This window comes from Bos grunniens, chromosome 15 (assembly GCF_055505025.1).
Source record: "Bos grunniens cultivar Pamir isolate PY7600 chromosome 15, Bosgru_T2T1.0, whole genome shotgun sequence".
NCBI lineage: Eukaryota > Metazoa > Chordata > Mammalia > Artiodactyla > Bovidae > Bos > Bos grunniens.
This window is the reverse complement of record NC_141179.1, coordinates 25,134,432-25,152,856: the sequence shown is the minus strand read 5'-3', so window position 1 is coordinate 25,152,856 and position 18,425 is coordinate 25,134,432. Positions and strand designations below refer to the sequence as shown.

The window sequence follows — 18,425 nt, the reverse complement described above, 5'->3', positions numbered from 1 at the left end:
CGGGCCATCTGGGGACAGGCCTGCCTATCTGCAAACTGGCAGGCTTCCCTATTTGTTCTGCGGAACAATAAATGTCAATGAATTAGAGGCTTCAATAATTCAGTACATTTCCAGCACCTGATTCTTTGGAAAAACCAGACCCATGAAAACAAAATATTTTGTGTGCAAGAAGTCAGTAAGACTTTTTGGACAAAAGTGTTTAAAGATGTATCTTAAATTGGCACCTCTCAATCTCAGCATTATGGACATTTTAGACCAAATAATGACTTGTATTTATGGAGTGGGGGTGAGGAAGAAGAGTGCCCTGATGGTTGTAGGGAGCTCAGAAGTGGCCTTGATCTCGACCCACTTACATACCAGTAACAGCCGCCCTCAGTTGCGAGAACCAAAAATGTCTCCATACATTGCCTGGTGTGCCCTGGGACACAAAGTTGTCCCTGGGTAGGAACCACCTTCTTGGAGTACCTGTTAATTCAAACAGATCTACACCTTCCATATGACATGTACAATCGTAGGTAATAACCAAAGGCTAGCTCTTATATGCTGTCAAAGGATTTAAATATCTCGCTACATGGTACTTACAAAAGAAAATGTACTACTTCAGTTTTGCAAAGCCTTTCAGCAGAGCTTATAACCATAAGGATTTTCTAGTTAAGCCTCAGTTAGCCAAAAAATGTAGTGAATTACCATAGCTTCATCCTGAAATATTCCAGTTAACTCTGTTTTATTACATGAGCATACACATGCATGCACAGTATCACCTTAAGCTATGCTTATTTAGCCTCATAAAAGGATTCAACCACCAGCTCACTTCTAGGATCGAACAGAGGGGCTGAGTGCATCTATTTTATTTAGGAGCGAGAATTGGGAAGGCAATTGCAGAGAAGAGAAAATGAAGTTTTGATCACCTCACTGGATACTGTCCTTTCGGGTGTCCAGAGCTCACTAATAAAAGCCACTGCAAGCCTGGAGACTGTTGTCTATCTGAATTCACACTCAGCCCCAACACAAGGATCACACAGCTCTTTATATGCATATACGTGAAAGCACACACCCATGCACTGATGCTGACACATGCACTGTGCCAATGCACGCCCATGCACTGATGCTGACACATAGGAATCACACCTGGTCAAGCACAACCTCATGGCTCCTTTGGGCCACAGCATCAGTCCTAGATTCAAAAGGGCCACATCTCAACTAACCTGACAAATGAAAACGGAAGTGGCCAGGGCGGGGCGAGTATAAAGATCACATACGAATCCATCAGCCCATCCAAGACCTTCCATCCTGCTGGGCCTCCGATAGGGCTGGACAGTTACTCAGCTCTCTTCAGTGACAAACCAGCTGGGGACATCAAGATGCTTGCTCACCCCAAAGGCCCAGGCAGTCACTAAGACAGCACGGTTCTCTCTGGGATCTGGCCACACCCTGGTGACATTTACTTTTTCCCCCTGACAAAGAGGGTGAGCTGACAAAGCCAAGAGGCCTCTCTCCCAAGATAACAAGCAGAAACTTTTCGTAAGTGAGAGAAAAACAAAGCCTGCCCTTTCCGCGGCATCCTGCCTCTCTCCAGGACTACCATTAAGAGACATGATTTCCACACACACCTTGCTCATCCGAGGAAATCAATATGAAAATCAATTCATCCACTGATATATTTTATCAAGATACATGTGGCGATGCCACATTTCATTTACAGTGCAGCCCTCGGGAAGGCCAAGGTCACTGGCTGGAAAGCCGGCTGCAGGAGGGGGGCGGCCCCACACTCCGCGCCGGCTGCAAATAGAAAAGTGAATGAAATAGGAACAGAGATAGAACAGGGAGCCTGGGGATGCAACAATTACTGTATGGAGGAGGCGCAGCGCCGGGGCCAGCTTGTTTAAATGCGAAATAGTTGGGAGATTTAGAATTCTGAGTAATTTTTCTTCTGACCGCGGCAAACGCAAATGATTTCATGGGCGTGCCAGTCAGTAGAATATAAAATATTTGTGAGCAGGAAATGAAGAGGGAGGAAGAAAAAGCAGGTGGGAGGGTGGGGGGGGGGGTTGGGCGAGGGAGACCAGACAGAATCTGGCCAAGAGGGCCAAGACAAAGAATGAAAGGGAGCAGGCAGGAGGGCCACGGGACACGTGCTGGGCACGAGCGAATGGCAGGAAGCGAACAGGAATTTCAATAAGCCTCAGGGAGGAAAATTATGATATCTGCATGGCTGCAAAGGGACATATTTTTAGTAAATTTGAAAGTGATTTGCCACACACGGCACCATCCCACTCGGAGGGCTCTCTCCACCGGCTCCGTTAGCTGCGCCCTGGATCAAATGTACTCGGTAATTGCAGAGTCACTGCTACCCTCTTACCTCTAAACAGAGCAGATTAAAATAGCATGAACAGCTATAATAACAGGTTTGGGATTCAGCTTTTTACAGCCAGAAAAATGCTTATGGAAATAAGGATTTTGCTGACTCTCTTCAAAGTGAAGTAAAGAAGAGAGACGTGAGCAGTCCCGGAGCCACAGAGTGAACGGTACGGATGGACCCAGTCCAAACGGGCTTGGGGGTGCAGCGCACCACCTCCCGAGCAGACCCCAGGCTCAAAGTCAAGGCTGCAGGACAGATTCTCGGCACCAGTATAGGGCAAATGGCACATCAAGGGCAGACGGCAGGTGCACGCCCATTCCTGGGGAAGGCAAACTGCACTAACTCAGGCGCCTTCTAAAGCAGCCCAAGGCTCCACCGGCCAGAACCCCAAACCAGATGCTGGTTATTCTTGAGGAACTGAGCTTCATGTTACAAGCTCATGAGTGTCTCGGGAACACACCCAGGGCCCCAACTACTGCTAACCCGCACTGAAGGCTGACTGTGGGCCAGGCGCTAAGAAGGGTTTCATGGCTTCACCTCACCAAACCCTCATAACACCGCATATCCTAGGAACTAGCTGCTGTACCTTCCTCCCTTTTTATAGGTGAGAAAACTAAGGGTCAGGAGTTTGACTAATCTGCCCAAGATTCACAGCTAAAAGCACTGGAGCCGAGACTCAAAGCCAGGACTGTCTGAATCCAGAGGCTGGCATCTTCATCTCTCCCACTGCGACCTTGTGGATGGCGTCCCCTCTTCCCAGAACCAGGGCTCAGTCACCATTCATGTGGCCTCTGCAGAAGCAGCTGGGGGTCTAGGCATCCAGCTTGCCTGCTGATAAGCACAAGCTAAGCTGCAGACTGCCAGCCTCGGCCTGGGAGGGATCACCCTCCCCGACCCCCAAAGAGAGGTTTCTGGGTGTTCCTGCTGGCATAGGGCAAGCTGATGCCACAGCTCACAGGAGCACCGTGCCTCCAAATCACTAACATCTCGGGATCCTCCAGCCTTCCTAAGAAAGGGATGCGGCTCTAGAAGTATCTCACTCCTTGCTGCGGCCATGGACACCGAGCTAAAAAAGCAAGAGTCCAGATGGGGTGGGAACAGGGGACAGGAAATTAAGCTCCCAGAAAGGGAAAGAAACTGTCCAAAGTCCTAGGAGAACTAAGCAAGAAAGGCTTAGATCCAGACAGGTATGAGTCCCAGTCCTGCACCCTTGCAGTCAGATCTTTATTAACTTGCCTCACATCACTAGTGATAGTCAAAAGGCAAGGGATGAAGGGAGGACCCTCAGCATCTAGTCTCCAGGCTTTAGAGAGGTGACAGCACAGATTCTGCAACTCTAAGACATGTGCTCAGCTGCCTCGCCCAGGGCTCAAGATTAATCACATAACCCTTCCCCAACCCCACTTCAGGAGTGCCCCGGGTGCACCATGACACCTGATGAGAGAGTCAGACTTCTGTGTGTCCAAGGGGTGGCCACGTGGGTGGCAGCTCCAGACTTCTGCAGGGATGGAGCAGGCCCCTACCTGAGCCCTCCTGGCTCCCCAGCCACCCCAAAGAACCTCATTCTGAGACCCCCCTTTCCAACCCTTCCTTCCCCTAATCCCTAACATGAGTCTGACTGAAGAACCCTCCTGACCCCATACTCAGGCACTGAGCCACCCACATACCTGTCTGTCTGTATCTGTGATGACAGGGGCAGGGTGTGGGGGCTTCAGACCACTCCCACAGTTCTCTAACTCCAGTCCATGGGGAACTTATTGAATACAGATTTCTACCCCCACTCCAGGGTTCTGATTCCAGGCCATCCCTGTGGGCCAAAAGGCTTTAACACCTTCCCCGTGGGCTTCCAGCACAGGTGGGTCAACGGGTCACCCTGAGAACCCCGTGATCTACGGGCTGCAGTGGAGGAGAAGGACCACCTCAGGCAGGTATGCTCATGAGAGGAGCTGCACCGGGAGAATGCATCAACATCCCCTCATCCCGGGAAGGCCCTGACCCCGGGAAGACGCTGCCGTCACCAGGGTGTGCGACTGCCAGGTGGGAGATTGCAGGGAAGCGGGCAGGGAACCAAATGCAGTGCAACACAGAGCCAGGAGCCCAGGTGGGGTCCAAGAGCCAGCACTCCCCACCTCTGTCCCACCAGAAGAAGAAAGACAAGGTCTTGGCCTTTGGGATGCTTACGACCCACTGGGGGAGATGAAGCTGTCATACCCGGAACCATGGAGGATGCCACAGCTGGTGGTAAAGTAAGTGAGTGTGGTTTTGTGGAGCCGGGACTCTGCTGGGGACTGGAAGGTGGAGAGACTATGGCAGCCTCTCACAGGCACAGGCGCTGATGGGCCAGGAGTGGCTTCCCTGTTGCCGCTGAGGACACTCAGAGGGCCTGCTCCCATCTGTGAACATCTCTGGGGCATGAGCTCTCAGACCCTCCCTCACAAGGCAGGAGTGTCTGCCCACTGTCCTAGCTCTCATTCCCGTGCTAACTGCAGTGCAGGGGCACAACCCCACTTTTTTTTTTTTGGCTGAACCAGGTCTTAGTTGTGGCATGTGGGATCTAGTTCCCTGACCAGGGATCAAACCTGGGCTCTCTGCATTGGGAGCACAGAGTCTTAGACACCAGACCACCAAGAAAGTCCTCCAACCCCACTCTTGGTGAAGACAAAGCCAGGACCACTCTCAGCAATAACACTGAGCTCTCTGAATCAGACAGGAAGGGCCTCACTTCCTGCTCTGTGAGCAGGTTTCTGGGACCATCCACACAGGACCCAGCTGAGTTGGCCGGCTCTCATCCTGAGAAGGCCTTGACCCTGCAAAGACCTATGTTGACACCCACGGCCACCACCCCAGTAACCTGACCTGTCCCCGTGGGGAGGAGCGAGGCCAGGGGGACAGCTGCCAGGAGAACTCCACGTGGATATCGGACCAGGCAGGCTGGGGTCACGAGGCTGCTGGTTTGTGGCCCCCTTCTAGGGACTTCAGGGCAGAACAGTGGATTCACCTCGTTTTAAGAGCAGCTGAGGCAGAGCTAGCATTAGATGAAGACACCATCCACACCTGGGCAGGAGGGAGGGATTCCTCGAGACCTCACAGAAGCAACAGTTCGGAGCCAGAGAGATCCTCGGAACGGCAGAAGCTTGGGGTGCAGCCTGTGCAAGCTTTCCATCTCACTGTGAGGACACAGGGGGCAGGGGCGGGACGGCGGCGCACTGCGGTCCAATCCTTTCACCCAGAGGACGGGTGTTTGTGCGAACCCGGGTCCAGCCCAAAGGCAATGGCAAAACCTCTCTCCATGAAAAGGCATATCCCGTTCATTTTGTTCTTCTGTTGCATCTTCATGAGAAACAAATGCATTTGTCCAGTGAACTTCCTTGATTTCAGGTTTGGCCCTGAAAGACCTCATTTAGCTGTCTGAAGCCCAAAGGGTTCGAAGCAAGGAGCCGCTTCAGCAACGTGCACCCTGCACCCTTCCCATCACCCAAAACCAGAATGGGGAGGGGAGGACCAAGGAAGGCGGGGTTTTTCACCTCCTACTTCCCTACCATCTCCTTCCTGCAAAGCAAATGGATCCACTTTCTGCAGTCTTGACTGAAAAAAAGTCCTGGGAGGAACGACAAAAATGAAAACAAGGGTAACATCATGGGGGAATGGTGGGAATCCTGGTGGTGCCATCTGACAGCTACGCGACCTTGGGGGCATTGCTCAACGACTTTGGGCCATGGCTTCCTCACATCCAAAAACAGTAATCCCACCCACCTCCAGCTGCCAAAAGCATGAGATCAGGAAAGAAACCCAGGGGCAAGAAGTTAAAAACCAGTAAACTCCAAATTGGAACCGGCGATATGGAAGTTCTCTGTGTCATTCTTGAAACTCGTCTGTAAGTTTGAAATTATTTCATAAAAATAAAACACAGATTAGTTTCCTTAGAGGAGGAACTCTTTATATATCTTTGTATTGCTTTATTTTCTTAAAAAGAGTGTGTGTGTTCCTGTTATCTTTTTTTTTTTTAACTTGAACAAAGTTTTCAAGGGAAATAGGCAGATGGGGAGGGAGAGGGTTCAGGACTTGCGCCTGGCACAGAGCACAGTCAGGAAGGGTTAGTGCCCTGCAGTCCCCTCCCCTTGGCCACCCCCTGGGTGCTGGATGAGCCTGAACACGCCCCCAGACACGCGCAAGCTCCCTGAGGACAAGAGACACAGCCTCCCTCTAGCTCATGACTCCCCTCCGCCACGGCCCCTCGAGCTGCACTCTGCATTGGGGCGGTCATTCAATACCTGGGTCCATCTGACAATGAGAGCAAGTGAGAGGCTGGAGCAGGTGTGCCCGGCAGAGTCATTAAGGACAGAGAGATTTTCATCAGCCTGGCTTGGCTTAACTGTCTCCTTCTGGTGCACGCATCTCAGGTTTCAGGGATGTGGCCAAGACACGCAGATTTGCCCGTGGCTGAAATGGTGAGGCCTCTCAGCGCTGTGGGCTCAAGGGGTTAATGTTTGGGTATTCTTTCCTCTCCCTCCATCTCCTTTCCCAAATGACCGGCCCTAATCCCAGAGCTTAGCAAGGGCGGCATTCCAGAACACCTCAGTTCCGGACCTTGTTTGGTCGAAGGCTGGGGGAGAGATGCTGGGAGGGAGGGGAGAGGCATTGGGGGACAAGCCTGAGAATTCTGTTGCAGGCTGCTGCCTCCTCAATCATCACAGCCACGAACACTCGGCCGCCAGAGCCCACCTTCTCCCAACTCTGCTGTAAGCGCTGGTGACACTGATGTATTAAAAAATAAAGAAGGCTGTGTGCTTCCCCGCGCTACCTGACCCTGCAGCAATGTGCCTCGCCTAACACTCACAGTGACTGGGAAACTGACCACGCATGACATGGATTCCTGGGAGTCACAGACAGAACCAAGCCAGAGACCTCACTCCCCCGTCAGCCCCAACCATCTCCCCCAAATAAGTGACCTTAAAGGCAGAATACATCTGCAGAAACCCTGTTGAGATTATTCGTATGTTTTGCGATTCCTAATTCAGAAATAATCAGTGGTTCTGGGTTCCAAGTTTAAAAATATATTCATCATCTGGTCTCTGCAGAAGCATGTTATCTCACTGGCTTGGGAGACTCCCTGCACTGGTCCAGCAGCCTCAGATCTGTTTAGCCATAGGTGACAAGAGTGGGTGGCCCCATGTCACCTTTTTTATTTTATTAAAAGCTCTTATTTTAAGGCCATTGTCAATAAGAGTCTGAATGCCTCTGGATCATAGAGCCAAGAGGCTGGCAAACTGTAAACCCAGCTCTTCCTTCACAGCTCCTCTGAGGGACAGAGAACCCATGAGCATGAGAAATGGGAATTTATCCTTCATTCAAACTCTGTGTGTAAACCAGTACGGACAGCAGCTGATTACAGAGTGATGAGGGATGACAGGGACCCAGGGCCATCCTCAAACATCCCTGCATTCCTTCTCCAGAAAGTCCTCTCTAGCTTTACAGAGAGACGTATGCGTGTGCATATATATGCACACACACAAGTACATCCATGCACGCATATACACACACAGCAGAGTAATCCACCCCAAAGGCAGTATACTGACAACGAGGTTCAGATTCTAATATGGCACGTGGGGTTGACTCCACAATGTATTCAGCCCCTCCATCTATAGCAGTCTGCTTCTAAGAGCTTGATAAAGCTCCCTTCCAATCTGCTGGGCTCAAGGGTAGAATCTGAAAGCCGTACTACACTTAAATGACTGCCATGGACTGAACTGTATCTCCCTCCCCACCCCAAGTGCCTATGTTGAAGCTCTAGCCCTCAATTTGACTGTATTTGGAGATGGGACCTTAAGGAGGTAATTAAGGTTAAATTAGGTCATACAGGTGGGGCCTTCATCCCACAGGATTAGTGCCCTTACACAATGAAACACAGACAGCAGCTCCCTTGCTCTCTCTTCTCTCTCTCCCTCTCGCCCATCTCTTTCTCCCTTCCCCTGTCTGTCTCTTTCTCTCCCTCCCTCTCTCTCTGCCGTGTGAGGACACAGCAAGGAGGTGGTCATCTGAAAGCTGGGAAGATGGCCTTCACCAGAACCTAACCATGCTGGACCGTGGACTTTGCAGCCTCCAGAACTGTGAGACAACAAATTCTGGTCAAAACGCCCCAGTCTGTGGTGTTCTGTTACGGCGGCCCGAGCAGACTCAGGACCCTTACCACAAGGCCTTCGGTGAGTGAGCAGCCAAGGGCAGAGACCTATGCGAGATGCAGCAACAGATTCCCTCTCTAGAGTCTGGGACACAGACAGGGAAGTTCAATTAAGTCCTGTGACAGGTAAACCCGGGTGGGAGTCCTGGGACGGTCATCTTCAGGCCACCCTGAGGCCACATAGAGACAGAAATACAACTAGGTGCACGGGCTGAAGTGAGGCTGAGCAAGAGACACTGCCCGGGGTTCCGACAGCGACTTTTCAGCGCTGCTCACTTGCCTTTCAAAGGTGGGCTGTATCCCTATCCTCAGGCACCACGGAACACTCCCGTGTTATGACAACAAATAGTCTTGTTTATTTTAAGCCGGCACAAATCTTTTTTTTAAAGCTACAGCCCAAAAAAAGCCCTGAGTAATAAACACGAACATAGACACTGAGGTCTTTAAGAGCCAAAGCAATGTCTTCTACGTGTTTATTTAACTGCCCCACCCCCACAGTAAATGCCCACATTCTACAGAAACCAAAGTGACGAGTCTCCATTGAACTGAAAAACCAGGTCCATCTGCCAAAAAAACACTCCTTAAAGAACCAGAAACCAAAGGTGGCCCAACGCAAGCTTCAGACAAAAGTCAGTCATAAACAACAACTGCCTCTTTGCTCGGCCACAGATCTTACACAGACTCTAAGGATGCCATATTTTCCCATCTTATGTGCCTCACACGCAGGGTGTGCATTCAGTAAATGAAGAATAAAAGGCCGTTTCCATTTCTGATCCCACCCTCTGCCAACCATACCAGGCACACATCTGCTAGAATAAATGGTTGCTATAGAAATCACCATTTTTGGAACAGGCAAACCCAGTGTCTATGAAGAATGCAGCCATCTCAGTCCTCGGTGAAATCTGTGGTCTTGGTGCTCAGAAGACTCTTAGAGGACAGCCAGTACCTTGCAACCAAACTGACCAAAGCCAAGGTCATGACACCTCACGTCTCTGAGAATCTATCTTGACAGCCCAACGTGAAGAGTTGCCAACTGGAGCTGAAATTGTGTTCAAGGACCCTCCCTTGGGAGTAGAGCCAAATCTAGAGATGTCTGTGAAATGCTGTAAAACTGGAAATATGATATAGTGGGTAAAGGCTTGGAACCTGGGATCAGACAGTCTTGGTTTCAAATTCAGGCTTGACCACTTAGAGACCTTGTAGCCTTGAGCAAGTGAGTTAACCATTCCATGTCTCAGTTTCCTCATCTGTAGAATGGAGATAATAATAGTCCGTAGTTCATGGGATTATATCGTTATGATTAAATGTGATAATATGTGTGTGTGTGTGTGTGTGTGTGTGTGCATGCTAAGTCGCTTTAGTCATGTAAAGCTTTTTGCAACCCTATGAACTATAGCTCTCCAGGCTCCTCTGTCTATGAGATTTTCCAGGCAAGAATACTGGAGTCGGTTGCCATTTCCTTCTCCAGGGGATATCCCCGACCCAGGGATCAAACCCACGTCTCCTGCCTCTCCTGTGTTGGCAGGTGGATTTTTTTTTACCACTGAGTCACCTAGGAAGCCCAGCAATGTCTACAGCATGTTTGCTAAATAGCCATGGTGCCGGCCAGAATTAAGAACCAGACAATCAAGACAAAGTCCGTAATTCATGGGATTATATCAATCCCATGAACAATCAAGACAAAGAACAGAGTCATGGATTTCATGTTCTGATTTGGTGAACTACCCTCCCCATCTTATTTCCATTCTGGGGGCTGACCAGGATTGCCAGGACATGGATGCTTGCCTCAGAAGCGGTGATCTTCTGGGACCAGCTCACACCACTGTGCACCTCTCCTTCCAACTCTGCCTCCATGACTCCACATTCTCTTCTCTCTCTCTTCTCTTTAGTCGCTCAGTCGTGTTCGACTCTTGCAACCCCATGGACTGTAGCCTGCCAGGCTCCTCTTTCTATGGGATGTTCCAGGCAAGAATACTGGAGTGGGTTGCCATTTCCTTCTCCAGGGGATCTTCCCGACCCAGGAATCGAACCCAGGTCTCCTGCACTGCAGGCAGATTCTTTACCAACTAGACTATAAGGGAATTAGCAGCTTCAAATCAGCCAGAGTGGGAGTATTTCTACCACAAAAGTTAGAAACGCTACAAATCAGATGTTGTTCATCTTGTAGAATTAGTTGTTAAACATTTCCTAGCATGTCAATGAAAAAGCTCCCTCAAGTGGGATCTGAGATTTTGTACCTAAGATTCTGTGCAATCCTAAGGTTTCTCAGGCAGGATGTCACAAGACACAAGAACTGCAACTGGGCATCCCAGAGAGGGAATCTAGTTTTCCTAATTTCCTAGTTTCATCTAGCTTTCCTCCACCCATCAGACTGTGGGGACTGGCTCCCTGATGAGATGCCGTCTCAGAGGGGCTGAGGTTACACGGGTTCTCAGGAAAGCGAAGAAGACCCCTGAAGGATGGGCAGAAGATTTAGAGACAAGGGCTGACAAGAAGGGACCCTCGGGCGCCTGCTGGTCCTTCCCTTTCTCATCTTTCTTGTTCAATTCCTGCACTTTACCAGAGCTCCAGTTACCATCCCCATAACCCACAGACTCTGTCAAAGGTTCTCAGGTCCCAGAGAAGGCCCTGACTTGGTTCCTACCACAACACTGCCACCCTTTAGAGCTTGTGATCAGGATGAATAAAGAACTCATCCAAAGAGATGCCAAGGAAGAATGCCAAGGAACACAAACTTGGTGGTTTCTAGGGGTGAATATGTAGTGGGCATCAAGAGGGTACTACTGCAGTCCATGGGATTGCAAAGAGTCAGAAACAACTTAGCTACGGAGCAACAACAACATACCAAGAGGGAGAGGAGTTGAAGAAAGTGGGACAAATCAGAAGGCAAACTTTCTCCCATTTCAGAGTATAGCAACTTGCAGATACAAAGAGAATTCTGTTTTAAAGGATGAGATCAAGAATGGACTACGCAAAGGAGACAGCGTGACCCAGGGGAAGAGGAGACCTAGGTTCAAGGTGAACGAAGCTGCAGGGACCCTAAGGAAGTCTGATGGAGGGGACAGCCTCTCCATCACCTACGCCCCACCAGATGCTCTGCCCCTCAGCCCCACTCATTAGCAAGTGCTGGCTCCACCGCCAGAGTCCTAAGAGGACCCTGGAAACAGAGCGGTTTCGGGGTGGTTCCAACAGCTCTCTGGTCCCCAGGAAATTAGAGAAAGTCTCTGCTGGTTTCTCAGCAGCTCCCCTCGTGGAAAGGCCCCAGAAAGCCACCTAGCTCGTTCCCCTCCCTCCAGCTCTGTCTACAGGACTCTACCCTTCGTATCGTTGTGAAGAAAGACTCTAGTCTTTCTTCTGAGAAATCCCTCCTCCAAGGAGAGCTGCTCCTCACTCCTGAGGGAACAGCCCAGGTGATAAAGGGCGATCCTCACCAGCAGCAGATGTGGCAGCGGGAAGGCTGGGTGTCAGTCAAGGTCCCCGCCCTACCCACCCAGCTGGGTGACATCAGGCCAGGCAGTAACCACTCTGAGCTTCATGCTATTATCTGTACCCCGACATAACAATACCTACCACAGACCTCTCGTGACGATTAATAAAGTCTGGTTTTTAAAGTACCTGCAGAGGGACTGACACAAACACCAGAGGAGAGGCAGTGCTTTGGCTGCTGTTGAAACCCACGCTCCACATCACTGGAGAGAGCCAGGTGGGCCCAGACAGACACCCCCCATCACGCTATCCAACCTGAACCTTCTGTGGCCCCACACCCCTCACCACGCACACAGCCCTGTGCAAGCTCTCTCTGGTTTTGCGGGAAGAGAGACTTCTGTACCATGCAGAAACACAGTGGAGACCGAATTAGCGGGTCCCTAGTAGGAGTTCTTCCCAGGAAATCCTACAGGCAAGCCCAGGCTTCCCAGAGAAGGCAGTGATGGAGCATGAACGTGCATATGCGTGCACACACTCACTCTCATATACTCTCTCTCACACACACCCTCTGTCATTCACTCACATATATGACCCCGGCATCCTTCATCACAAAGGTCAACCTGAAATGTCAACTGAACTCCAAGTCACTGTCCAAGTGATCCATGCTTCCCTCTCCTTCACTGCTCCAACCTGGAGACAAGCAATACCACCAGAACTCAAAAACACACTACAGACACATGCCTCAGGCTTTGTTTTTTTTAGAAACACTATTCTCTTCCTAACCCCTCACTCAAGACTGACTCCTCAGTCAGAACTATGAACTATGACCTTCAATGAAACTACGAAGCCGGAGGCCAAGCTTCTGGTCGCTTCCTATCTCTGGACCTAAGTTTCCTCAGGGAAGATAACAGCATGGTCTCCAGGTTCTAAGATTCCATGAAACGCATTCAAGAATTAGTCAAGATTACCATAATAATAGCCTCCCCAGTGGCTCAGGGGTGAAGAATCTGCCTGCCACGCAGGAGACACAGGAGACATGGGTTCAGTCCCCGAGTTGGGAAGATCCTCTGCAGGAGGGCATGGTAACCCACTCCAGTATTCCTACCTGGAGAATCCCATGGACAGAGGAGCCTAGCAGGCTACGGTCCAGTGGGTCACAAAGAGTCAGACACGACTGAAATGACTGAGCACACACAAGCACCATAATAATAATAATAAACCTTACCAAAACTCCAGCCTGTCTTCTCCAGAATCTGTGGATTTTATAAAGTCATCAAATATGCAATAATTCAACACTAATTTCAGACACACACCTGGGGTCCTGTGATAAAGTCTGGTGTGTCTATACAGCCAAGGATTAGAATTTCAGAGTCGTGATTTCATCAGTCACTAACTATAAAGGATTAATTAGGAGCGAGGGAAGAGCCCATGGCTCGGGAATCCAGACCTAAGGAAAATATCTATCTCTGTTCTCCAGATGTCAGCACACACACGAACAAAGGTCTTTGATGAACACTTCTCATTATTCAGGGGACTCCAAAAATACTGTTTTCTGCCATGGAATTGAGATACTTCTGATTCTTATGCACTCTAAAGCATCATCAAAAGTCAATAAACACAACTGAATTCATATACAGAAAACTTCAACTTGTCAAAATATCTTTCCTTCAAGATCCACTGCAAATACACAGACAACTTCTATATGCTTTTTCCCCAAGATCTCCTCCAACAGCACGTTCAAAACATCAAGTTATTTTTTCCATCAAGAATTTCTTTTATATTCCCACCAGTTATCCAAGCCAAAACTCAGGGGTCTCTCCCAACTCCCTCCTCACAATCCTGCCTAACCAAGACCTGTCCATCTCATCCGCCAGCTGCCCTGTTCCCTCCACCTCCCTTGCTGCTGTCATAATCCAGCCTGCATTACCTTGCCAAAAACCACTCAACAGGCTCCTAAGTGGTGCCCCTGACTCTAAACTAACCCCCACAGATCCATCCTCAATTCCACACTCCTCAGACTCTTGCTAAAATGTATTTCCTATTATTTCACTCTCCTGATTGAACACTTTCAACACTTTGCCCCACATGTACAGAATAAAGTGCATGTCCTTTTGCTGGCAAAGTCCTTCCTAGTAGACTCAATATAGCCTGCAACCACAGCCTCTACCTACCTCATCACACATCTCAAGCTCCAGTGAAATCCAGTGGCCTGCAGTTCTCTGGTCCTTCCTCCCCTGGGCCTTTGCACATGCTGTTTCTTCTACCTGGAATGCCCTGCCCTCTTGCCTAACTAGTGATCTTTCTCTCGTCTTCCCAAACTCCGCTCAGATGTCACGTCCTCCGCAAAGTCTTACCTGCAGCCTCTCGCAAAGCACAGTCACGGCTGGCCTCTAATCCCCCTACTGTGCTCTTCACTTTATCACCACTTATATTATGCTCTAAGGGTTTGGTGTGTCCCCCTACTAACTTAGAAGATTCCCGGCGACAAGGACCATTTCTTTGGATATCTGTATCCCCACCGTCTGTTATGTAGCAGAACTCAATAAATACCTGTTGAAAGAATGAGTCAGATGGGGCCACACTGGTCTTGGAGCTTCCAATGCATTTCCTAATTATCTTAGAGAATGTGTTTTTACTCTGTCTTCTATTACAGCCATTTGTTACTAGTTCTAACCCCAAATCATGAGTGAGGAAAAGGCTTATGCTTCACCATTACCTCTCCAACAGAGCCAAACACATCTAGTAGGTATTCAGTAAATATTTGATGAATTGAATAAAGTGAGTTCAAAGCAACTCACCAGTGGAGATGTAACTTTAAACACACATACACACACAATGTTCAATCACCTACTTAGGAGGCCCTGAGAGGTTTCCAAAGGTCCAAATATCCATCTTCTGAGCTGAGGGTTACACAGGGTCAGATTCCAACCTGAGAACGAGGAGTAATTCAGCAAAGCTGAAAAGGAAGACTGTACATTGCAGGTCAATAGCTCCCAAGTATTAACACCTCCCTCTACCCCTCACTTAAACACATGCATGGAGACTCTTGTTTCTTTCTTCTAGGTCTTTATGCCCCCAATTTCAGCAAACACACACTTGCATATACCACCCGGAAGTTGGAAGTGAAAACGCCACAGGCAAGTAAAAAAGAAGACCATGTAAACCCATCTCCAGAATATTCCCAGCAGTTGTGATCCCGTGGCACGCGGGCAGGGCGGGGAGGGGATGCGGCCTGAGGCCCAGCGCTCTGCACACACACGTGAAAAGCCAGCATGTGCCCGCACGTGTGCACCCTGGGAGCCTGCGTGGCCAGCCCCCGCCTGCCTCCCCGCCTTTCACCCTCCCTTTCTCCGGGAAAGATAAATTAGCGGCCTGTCAGTAGAGGACAGACACAGCAGTTGTGTTTCTGTAAAGGGGCAGTGGAAGTGTCTTTGATTAATGAAACCCTAATACGCGCCTGTTAGACAACGTCTCTTCAGCAGCTTTGAAGGAAGACAGATCCTTTCCAACAGGCTTTAAAAATAAGAGGAGAAAGTTCCGTTGTGCACCCACCACCCCATCAGGTACGGGACCCCCTGTTCCGAACTCCAGCTCCCAGGAGCATGGCCTGGGGCTGCCCCGGGGGAAGGGCATCGAAAGGAATGGGTGGGACCCACTTCTCTCCCCGCAACAGAAGAACGTGGGACTCGCGCCTGCTCACTAAAAGCAACACCTGCCCATGTGCTGAGAGTCCTCTTGAAGTCCCAACAATAGACATCAAAGCTGACGCTTGGGAGCTGAGATAACAAGGAAAGGGAATAAAAAGCGAGGGAAGGGAACAATACCCACAAAAAGTCTACCTCACCTTTGACCTCCCGAGAAGCGGCAGATCCCCAAACACTTTCAGCTGGGCTGGAGGGTGCACCCGCTCTCCACTCTGGTCACATCCACATAAAAATGCAACGGTCCCTTTTTCTGGAAGGTCTTTTCTAGAGACAGTAATACAGAGCTTCAGCTCCTTGGGTGAGGGTACAGAAATTAAAGGGGTCCTTCAGGCTTTCAGCGATATTACACCCTTACACAGCTTGGTCCTACCTCCACTTTAACAAAAGAAGGAAAGGAAAGGAGGGAGGGAGGAATAAATGACCGCATGTATCTGTGCTCCTGAGATCTTTATTTCTCTGCCCCTCTAGCCCATCAATGTAGAACGATCAGCAGGACTTCTATGAAACGCAGTTCAGGACCAGAACATTCTAGGGAATACATTAATATCCACCCTGACTTCCATCCCAAGTCTTGAAAAATAGCATATATTCTGTAAAATAACATATGTTCTGTTTCTGGAGAGAACTCTGGTAAGAACTGAAGCAAACGTTTTTTATAAACACTATTGCTTAACTCATCTCCCTGCACCTTCTATATCACTAAGGCTGGAACTTGGCAGCAAAGACACAGATCAATCAGATGAGAGAATATATATATTTTTAATATTCTAAATATTCCAAGGTCTAAAGAATGATATAATAAGCCACCCATATGCAATGAGGTCCCCCGTGGGTCTTTTCCCAATCGGATTTTTCCTCCCAAACTCACAACCCAAAGTAATTTCTCTCATCAATTTCCTGCCTTCAATCTTCATTATTCTGTCTTCCAACAAACATTTACTGGTTCCCTACTTTGTGACAAACATCGTGCCAAGTATTAGGAACACATTCTCCAGAAATCATCTCCAATTAGAATATCAGGTTACTCTAGACTCTTAAAGAGTATTTATAGTATGTTCTACTCATGGTATTTCTACTTATTTCCTGAAAGTATGTCACGGAGACAGAAATAGTATTCTTTCTACTGAATCACCTGGAGGTTATAAGACAGCCAACAGGGAGAGTTTTTCAGTAACAATTTTATCCCTACCATCCATTACTTCCACTAATAAATCAGCTTTTTAATAGAAAGAGAGTAGGAGCTTAGTTGCTTCAAGTACTTAAAACTAGACTAATCTAATATTGATTAAACAACGTTTTGTTGAATGACTAATTGAATGAATAAATGAATATACAAGTAAAAGAATAAAGGCCAGGTTTCAAGTGAAGACTATCAGGATGACAAGACAGCTAACTCTGGCTGCCCCAAGAATCTCAACAGAGTTGGCTCTGAAAAAGACACCCCCAAGCAGCTTCATGTAGGGAGAGGAGATGAAAGGATGGGGAATAAAAGCAGAATGAGGGTTAACTCAGAAGAGCCATTTCATAGAATGTCTGCATTTTGTAACCCCTTTTCCCAAACAGATCTCAAACTAGAGAATACCTCGCGAGGGCAAAGATCATGACATTTCTATTTGCCCTCCATCACTTCACTCAAAGCAAAACACTTGTCCGGTGCTCTGGGAGAATAAAAGGTCATGATTAGACAGGTTTTAGATTGGGAATATCCTGAGGTCAACGTGAGCAGCTCTGAAATTCCTTCTTCTCTTCCTTTCTCTCTTCCCAAAACTCCAACCAAGTTCCAAGTCAACACCTCAACCTTACTTATGCAAAATACATGCAATGTTAAATCTCCAGGCCCTGGAAGCCTTTGGGAAAGGCTATATTGGTCTCAGAAGAGAGTGTAGGAAAAAGGAATGGATGAAAGTTGATCTGTCTGGTAAACTGCTTACTTATAAATAATTATTGTACAGTGGTGCCGAAGAAAGAGAAGAATTTGAAGACAAGATAGAACGACAAAAAAACGAGGTCTCTGCTCTCAAGTAAAGGTCTAAAAAGGAAGGTTAGGGAGACTGCCCTGGTGGTCCAGTGGTTAAGACTCTGAACTGAGAATGTAGGGCACGTAGGTTTGATCTCTGGTTAGGGAGCTAAGATTTCACATGCCCCGGGGCTTGGCCAATAAAATAAAATAATAATAAAAATCAAAGTTAAAAAAGAAAAGAAAGCAGCGTGCCCTTCTGCCTCAAGTATCCAAAAAAAAAAAAAAAAGGAAGGTTAGATATGCAGAAGTATTTGTCAGAACCTCGAAAGCAGTAGGTCCTTTGAGAGGTCAAAATAAAGTGTATAGAAACAGAGGTGGCTTTATGGAGTTTTTATTTCAAAAGCCTCAGTAGGAGAGAAGACCAGGAGAGAGAATGGGGCGAGGCTGCCTTCTGTGGATGGGCAACTCGTACGTAGGAGGAGTCCCTTCAGCACAGGGAAACTTTCGTGAGGCAAGTACGCGCTGAAATCGCCAGAACAACACTCCCCTTAGAGAAAGGGGGCCTCAGATGACCATGGATTTCTTTGTAGGAAAAAAATCAACCTTTTGTCTTCACCCTCTCTTCTTCTTCCCTTTCTTCCCCTTCCCTCTTTCCCTCCCTCTCTGTTTCAGTATCTGCTGCTGCTGCTGCTGCTGCTGCTAAGTCGCTTCAGTCATGTCCGACTCTGTGTCCGACTCTTCCCCATAGACGGAAGCCCACCAGGCTCCCCTGTCCCTGGGATTCTCCAGGCAAGAACA

The 18,425-nt window shown here is 48.6% G+C and overlaps 1 protein-coding gene across 16 annotated transcripts in view; it reads right to left on the bottom strand.

Annotated features, from left to right (window-relative positions):
* The window catches only part of ZBTB16 (zinc finger and BTB domain containing 16), a 199,575-nt gene that overhangs the window by 126,618 nt on the left and 54,532 nt on the right, over positions 1–18,425 (bottom strand). Inside the window, exons 3-4 of one of the 16 annotated variants that reach the window (XR_015141843.1) lie at positions 15,808–15,931; positions 14,811–14,892 (exon numbers count right to left, since the gene is read on the bottom strand). The exons of 11 other annotated variants lie outside the window; for them this stretch is intronic. Coding sequence is in view for 2 of the 5 variants with exons in the window: in XM_086339310.1 (XP_086195436.1) it covers positions 15,399–15,476; positions 15,808–15,931 (202 nt within the window). In the remaining 3 variants the exon portion in view is untranslated. 4 more of the 16 variants (XR_015141842.1, XM_086339312.1, XM_086339310.1 and 1 more) reach the window with 4 other exon arrangements.